This window comes from Ascoidea rubescens (assembly GCF_001661345.1).
Source record: "Ascoidea rubescens DSM 1968 unplaced genomic scaffold ASCRUscaffold_7, whole genome shotgun sequence".
NCBI classification, from domain to species: domain Eukaryota; kingdom Fungi; phylum Ascomycota; class Saccharomycetes; order Ascoideales; family Ascoideaceae; genus Ascoidea; species Ascoidea rubescens.
Genome location: NW_017962919.1, coordinates 667,700 through 675,334, shown reverse-complemented (window position 1 = coordinate 675,334; position 7,635 = coordinate 667,700). Strand labels below are relative to the sequence as shown.

General features: G+C 31.2%; 2 protein-coding genes across 2 annotated transcripts; one reads left to right on the top strand and one right to left on the bottom strand.

The window, feature by feature from the left end:
• Positions 1–343: 343 nt before the first annotated feature.
• STT4 (1-phosphatidylinositol 4-kinase STT4) lies at positions 344–5,375 on the top strand (the record flags this gene model as incomplete). The annotated part of the gene is made up of 4 exons (XM_020191212.1): positions 344–702; positions 847–1,076; positions 1,269–2,655; positions 2,758–5,375. 4 exons carry the CDS (start codon positions 344–346, stop codon positions 5,336–5,338), a joined length of 4,557 nt encoding a protein of 1,518 aa, XP_020047109.1. The 3' UTR covers positions 5,339–5,375.
• A 769-nt stretch (positions 5,376–6,144) lies between these two features.
• Positions 6,145–6,402, bottom strand: ASCRUDRAFT_17484 (C2H2-type zinc finger protein; the record flags this gene model as incomplete). The annotated part of the gene is made up of 1 exon (XM_020189488.1): positions 6,145–6,402. A coding segment is annotated over one exon (258 nt), but the record flags the coding sequence as incomplete, so codon positions are not given.
• Between the last annotated feature and the right edge of the window lie 1,233 nt (positions 6,403–7,635).

Genomic DNA, 7,635 nt, shown 5'->3' with positions numbered 1-7,635 from the left:
TGACAATACAACTGATACAGACGACTTCAGCGACGTTAACGAATACAACGATAATAACGAACTAATTAATCCTTCTTTGAGTTTCAACATTTTAGGGTTTTTATCTTTATTGTCTTTTCATCCCGATAATAACAAAATCCCGGGTCTAATCACTAGAAAGCTCTCTCTATTGATTTTTGATAATCCCTTTTTAAATTTTAATAAAATCTTAAAGAAATCACTTTATTGCATTTCTTTAGCCTTTAAGAGATCATCCACTGCAAACTTTCAAGGCTTTATGGAACTGAATGGCAATTTTCAAAAAGATGATTTGATTGTTGGTGCTATCTACTCAATCATAAATATGCTAACAATAGATGATGAGCATCTAGATGAAATTGATGCAATCGATGGAATAACTTTACGAAAACCTAAAATAACTAGAACTGGTATTGAGGAATTATTACCTCCAAATACAACTGTTACTAACAGTGTGAATTCAATTGATAAATCGGATATAAAACAAAGTAAAAAGACTTCAAAAAAAAGTTCTAAACAAAATTTAAAGTCAGATGAAAAATTTTATGATGTTTTTTCTGACCACAATGATACCTATGTTGATAAGAAAATTGAGTCAATATTTAGCAACTCAATTAGAACAATCATTGAATTAACCACAAATTACAATCAAATGGATATAACTCTTCTTGTAATCAGTATTTTGTCTCAAAAATTTAATTTTCCAAGTTTGAACAGCGACGAAATAAGCAACAATGAAATTAAAAAAACCAAATCAAAAAAATCTTCTAGCACATCAAGAGCCACTTCTCCAGTAAAACAAATTCAAGGTTTTCTTATTTCTTCCAGATCAAGAAAAGTATCTGCGTTATCAAAATGTTTGAACATTTTAATTCTTAAAAATCTTTACAAAATTATAAATGTTTTATTTTTTGATTTTAAAAATTTAAGTTTATTAATAAAGTTTTACAACACAGTTTTTAATTTTGCAGTGAAAATAAATGATAAAGACTACATGAGAGAGGTAATTAATTCTCGTTGTCAAATTTCATACATTTTGAAACAAAACTTTTTCTTAAGTGATGAGGAATTTGACGACTTTGCTAAAAAATATGACAAAGAAAAAATTTCTGGTAGAAGACACTCTTTTGTAGCTGATACTACTTTGTTGTTGAAAAATAAAAAAAACAAATCAAACACTAAACTGGATTCAATTGTTGATGAAAATGGAAATTTGATTTATGATTTATCTAGTTCAAATATAAACCCAGCTTATGTTTTTTATATGCATGAGCTTCTTAATCAAATTATCATTAAAGGTGATGTTGAAAATTTCAATCAGCATAGATCTCACGGTGAAATTTCGGAGATTGGAAAAGAGATTTCATTATATTTAAAGCCATTAGCTGTTTTATTACCATCCCCTTCACCTTCAAACAAAGAATCTCCTTTGGCAATTGATTATTTTGATCAAAAAACAACAGATCTATTTAGAAATATCTGGTTCAATATGGTTGTTCATGGTTATTTTATTAACGCTAAAATTACTAAAAATTTTGAAAGGGAATTGAAAATAATTGCTTATAACTCACCTCCTTTGGCCTGCGAGTCATTTTATCAAAACAATGAAACATCTTTGGATTTAAATACTGTTTTAAGAAGAGGTTCTTCTCACCATAATGTGAAAGATCAAAAGGATAATATTGAGGATTTTGTTGACATTAATTCATTTGAAATGAAGACAATAAGTTATCCCAAATTAATGTTTTTATCGGCAACTATTTTGCTAGAAAGTTTGAGAGTTGAAAGTGGGATTATTCACACAAATTTGGCATATCTTTCGGATCCTTCAATTCGAATTAGTAGTTTGGAAAAGTTTTTGAAAGATATTATTTTAACAAATTGTGGAAGATTAATTAAAAATATTAAATCCAAAGGTCTGGCTCGATCAAGTTACAGTGATTCTTTTCCAATTTCTTTAATTTCAAACGAATTAAATGAGCTTTTAATATTGTGTTGCAACAAAAATTCGGATCTTCAAGACATTGCTTTTAAATCTTCTGATGTTTTGATTAAAAAATTTCCAACATTCTTATGTAATGAAAATACCTTGTTTACATTGTTAAATCTTTTGTCATTACTTTTTGAGAGTGTCATGAATTTAAGTGAAAATAGATATGATCCTGCTTTTGAGTTTTATTTAGTATCAACAGTAAATAAAACAAAAATACTGAGATCATTGCTTTTATCTGACAGTCTTGATTGGAGATACGCAACTCTTGAAAAATTTTACAAAAAGTCAAAAGAATGGATAAAAATAGTTTTGATGAAGTCTGGCTTTGACGTAAAGTCATTGCTTCAGTCTTATATTTCAGTAAATGCAAGTGTTGAAAATGAAAATATTAAAAAAGCGACAAATACCTACAATGCTGAAATTCAATTTGGTGTTTCATTTGCGATGGAAATGATCAGTGTAATTTTGCCTTCAGATAAAGAACATTATAATATCACTTCATTTTCCAAAAATTTCAGTCTTTTCGACAAGATTGATACCATGTCTGGATTTCTTTCAACGTATAATATAAGTTCGAATCTAAGAGGATTGGGAAATGTTTTTGGTAGCAAAATTTCAAAAAAAGCTTCGAATTACTCGATTCAGTCAAATGAAAAAAGTTGTTTTTCTCAGCCCTTTTCTCATTTTTCACAGCTACGTTATCGAGTAATTGATATCTTGCAATATTTGGATGAAAATTCTCATAGAACAACTTTGATGAAGGAAGATCTGATTATACTTTTGTTGGAAGATTTGTCAAACACGATAATTTCAAATAGTTTGCCTGCTTATAATGGAGAACTGTTAAGATACATTGTGGATATACCTTATGAAATATTTAAACCATCCATTACGAAATATGCTATTTCTCATTGGCTGATATTATCTAAAAAATTATCCAAAAACAATCAGTCTTTGTTGTTATCTCTAATTTTGTCCAATTTCCGAAAGACTGTGTTGATGAAAAAAGGGATGTATGATTCAAATATGGAATTAGTGGGATCTGAATTTTCAAAAATGGAATATGCACCCAGCAATAAAAAAGAGATCAGCCATAATGCTGCTGTAGTGAACAATACTTTTAAGAATCATTTACTCTTGATAAGATTACTACAATCTAATTTTTACTCTGTTTTATACCAGGGGTCTCATGTTTTAAGAGAGTTTAATTACACAATTTTGGTGGCATTAGAAAATCTCAAAGAAGCTAGCTTGCATCCTTTTTCTCGAATGTTGAGGTTTGAATTAATTAAACTTGCCCTAGATGTCTTTTCCTTCAACATGAAGGTAGGGTCAAAAAAGTTTTCCTATGAACTTTTTAATCTTATATTAAATGCAGCTTTATCCTGGTTTAAAGTCAAAGCATCTTGGCCTTTAGGTAACAATTTACTTAAAATCAAAACAGATATGAACTTATTGATTGAAGTTGGTCTAATAATCAAGAATTTGGCTTTTGTGAAATCATTTTCAAAAAACATGCTGAGAATTTTAAGCACTAAAAGAGATTTATTGTTGTTATTTATGGATAATGAAATTTCCAAAATGTCTATTTGGTTGACCCCATTGGATCCTCAGGATGCTTCAGGCATGTTGTTAGATTCAGATTTGACTATTAATGAGTCATTGATAAGACAGTCTTTTGCTCTCAACCCAATCTTGGCTATAAATTTGATTGAAAGATACACTGATATAGGGCCACCCAGCTTGACCAGCAACAAATATGTTTATTTATTAAGAAGACTTTTACGTTCAGAGCCTATAAAAGCTATTAATTATCCAGATGCTGTAGCTTATATCCTAGATCCTAATGGGGATAACAGCAACGGGAGTTTAGAATATCTTTTGTATTGGAAGCCGGTTTGTCCTATTGATGCTATAAATTTATTTTTACCACCATATGATGAAAATTCGTATGTTCTTCAATATACAATGAGAGCATTGGAAAGCCATGATGTTAATTTAACTTTTTTTTACGTTCCTCAAATTGTGCAAGCATTGAGATTTGATAAAAAAGGATATGTTGCAAGATTCATTTTAGAAACTGCTCAGATCAGTCAACTTTTTGCTCATCAAATTATTTGGAATATGCTTGCAAATAGTTATAAGGATGAAGACTCTGTGTTTCCAGATGATATCAAGCCAGTGTTGGATGATATTTCTAACAAAATGGTTAAGTCGTTCAATAAAACTGATTTTGCTTTTTATGAGAAGGAATTTTCGTTTTTTAATGAAGTAACATCGATTTCAGGAAAACTCAAACCTTACATCAAGAAATCCAAAGGTGAGAAAAAAATTAAAATAGACGAAGAAATGAAGAAAATAGTAGTCAAATCTGGCGTTTATCTACCAAGTAATCCAGATGGTGTTGTTATTAATATTAATCGTACATCGGGTAAGCCATTGCAATCTCATGCTAAAGCTCCATTTATGGCAACATTCAGAATTAAAAAAGAAGTTGAAGACTATGATGAAGAAGAGAATGTCAGAATTTCGTATGTTGAAAAATGGCAAAGTGCCATCTTTAAAGTGGGTGATGACTGTCGACAGGATGTTTTAGCATTACAATTAATTTCTGTTTTCAGAACGATTTGGGCTGTTAATGGCTTGGATCTATATGTTTTCCCCTATAGAGTCACTGCTACTGCTCCTGGATGTGGTGTAATTGATGTTTTGCCTAACTCGATTTCACGAGATATGTTGGGTAGAGAAGCAGTTAACGGGTTATATGAATACTATGTGACGAAATTTGGACCTGAAGATACAATTGCATATCAGCAAGCCCGTAATAATCTTGTCAAGTCCTTGGCAGCTTACTCAATAATTTCCTATTTACTTCAATTTAAAGATAGACACAACGGTAACATTATGTATGACGATCAAGGACATATATTGCACATTGATTTTGGATTTTGCTTTGATATTACTCCTGGTGGTGTTAGATTTGAAGCTGCTCCATTCAAGCTAACTCATGAGATGATCCAGGTTATGGGAGGTAGTAACCAAACTCAAGCTTTCAAGTGGTTTGAAGAGCTCTGTGTGAAGGGTTATTTGGCAACAAGGCCTCATATGGAAACCATCGTTAAATGTGTTTTGCCAATGCTTCAAAGTGGTTTGCCCTGTTTCAAAGGTGAAGTAACTATTAAGAACTTAAGATCCCGGTTTGTTCCAACCAAAAGTGAAAAGGCTGCAGCTTTGTATATGAGAAAAATGATTCGGAAAAGTATGGAGAGTTATTACACAAAAGGTTATGATGAATTTCAAAGACTCACAAATGGAATTCCTTATTAATTTTGTACCATCTTTTTATATTTTCTTTGTTTTTTTTATTTTGATTACTTTGTTTGTTTTTGTTTTGTTTTTGTTTTGTTTTTGTTTTGTTGCCTTTTGTTTTCGTTTACTTTAATCCATTTGTTATTCATTTGTTTTCGCTTGATCTTGTTTTAATTTGTTAATCTACTATAATAAAAGGTCTTTTACAAACACAGTTTTAATAAGCAACTCTATTGAAAAATTTAAAAAAGTTAAATTGCATTAATTTGTATATAGCAAATATTTTTATCGTGTATTAATTGATTATAATAGATTTTTCATTCTATAAAAGATTAAATTAGAAACGAACTGAAAAGAATTTACATGTAAAAAAAAACTGAATAAAAAAAATAAAGGAAGTAAAGTTAAATCACAGAAAAAGAAACTTTTAATGATTTGTTTGACTATTAATAGTTATAGATAAAAAGAGCAACGTATAAATGTAGAACAATAAAAAAGCAACTAAGCACAGCAGTAGATATAAAGAGACTTACTCAAAAGGTTTACTCAAAAGACTGATATGAAAGAGGTTGGTCAAGATACATTTGATGATTATCTGAATGGGGAGTTGATGGAGCAGATTCGAAGCTTGGGGATAAAGAATGAGTCTGATACATATGATTATGGCTTTTATCATCTTGAAAGTTATCAGAACCCATTTCAGCAACCAACTGTTCTTGAACTTCCAAAGGTAGAGGATGTTTTCTTGGTCTGCCTCTCTTTTTAGAAGGTTTCTTAACATACCCTTCGACCTGTACACCACCCAAACAGATATTTCTTAATTTGTGTCTTTTTAGAGCATCGACTCTGCAAAAGGTCTTTCCACATTCACAAAATATTTCATTTTGGTTCCTCAAATGAATCTTTTGGTGTCTATTAAGATCGTGTTGTCTGACAAAGGCCTTGCCACAACATGGATATGGGCAAGAGAATGGTTTATCACTTAAATGTGTCTGAATATGAGATCTTATATTGTATCTTCTGGTGAAAGCTTTACCGCAGTTATTGTAGTTGCAAATAAAAGTCTTTTTGTCAGTTGGACCAGTTATATATTTATCGATTTCCCCTGGAGGTAGAGTAGATATCTTGAAGGCCTTATTACGTCTAAGTTTTGGTTTCAAGTGATCTTTACTATTTAAATGTTTTTCGAAATCAGAGGCTTCGATCTGTTCCCAAGCCAATTGCTTTAATTGGGGTCTATGAGCATTGCAGTCGTTGTAATTAGAGGTATTGATTTGCTGGGCAGATAGTAGTTTTGTTGGTGAGGAAGGAGGGTTGGCAGATCTTTGCGAGGGTAAAGATATCGATAAAGAGCTAGATTTGATGTAGTTGGTGTTATTGCTGGGGCTGGATTGGAATTCTAGTTGTTGTTGCTGTTGTTGTTGGTTCAGTAAGCTATCAGAGTTGATGGGAAGAGGAATTCCATTGAAGTAAGAAGATGGTTTAATTGGAGAAGTTTGAGACAGCTGTTGGTTTTGAAACGATGGCAAAAGCAGCTGGGTGTAATTATCAGGGGAAGGTGTGATTATTCCCTTGGGCATTGATTCGACGTTTTGAATGGAGGAGTAGTCATTGTTGATGTTGTTATTTGAGGACAATATGTAGTTGTGCTGTTCATGGAGATTTTGGGGGAACTTGTAGTTGCTGGGGGTGGTTGATGTATTTGTGTAATCGGTGGCAATATTGTTATTATCGTTGTTGTTGATCTTGTTTGAGCTGCTTTCGTTGTTCATGTTGAAATTGGTATTGGCTTTTAGTTGGTCGTTGATTTTATTAATGTCCATTGATGGTTCATTGGTGAGTTCTATTTGCAATTGCATTTTTTGCAAGTCTAGCAACTGTTGCAATTGCTGTAGTTGTTGCATTCTTACAGCCTGTTGGATCATTTCTTGATTGAAATTGACGTTGTTTGGATTGAGATTGTTAAGATTAAAATTATTGAGATTGTTGAGGTTGTTAATATTATTGATATTGTTAAGATTAAGGTTATTAAGGTTATTAAGATCATTAAGATCAGTGAAATTGTTTATATTGTTGAGATTATTGAGATTTTCAATACTCTCGAGATTTTCAAGATTATTGATATTATTATGATTGTTGTTATTGAGAATGGTATGATAATCGGGGTTGTTTAGATTTGAATTTATGGATAAATTTGACAAGGGCAAAGAAAGAGAGCCAGATGATTCATGTTGATTATTTTTTTCCATAGAGGTAGAGATTGGTAATTGTTTGTTATCATTTGAGTAATTCTCGGGTATTAAATTGTTGGAAAC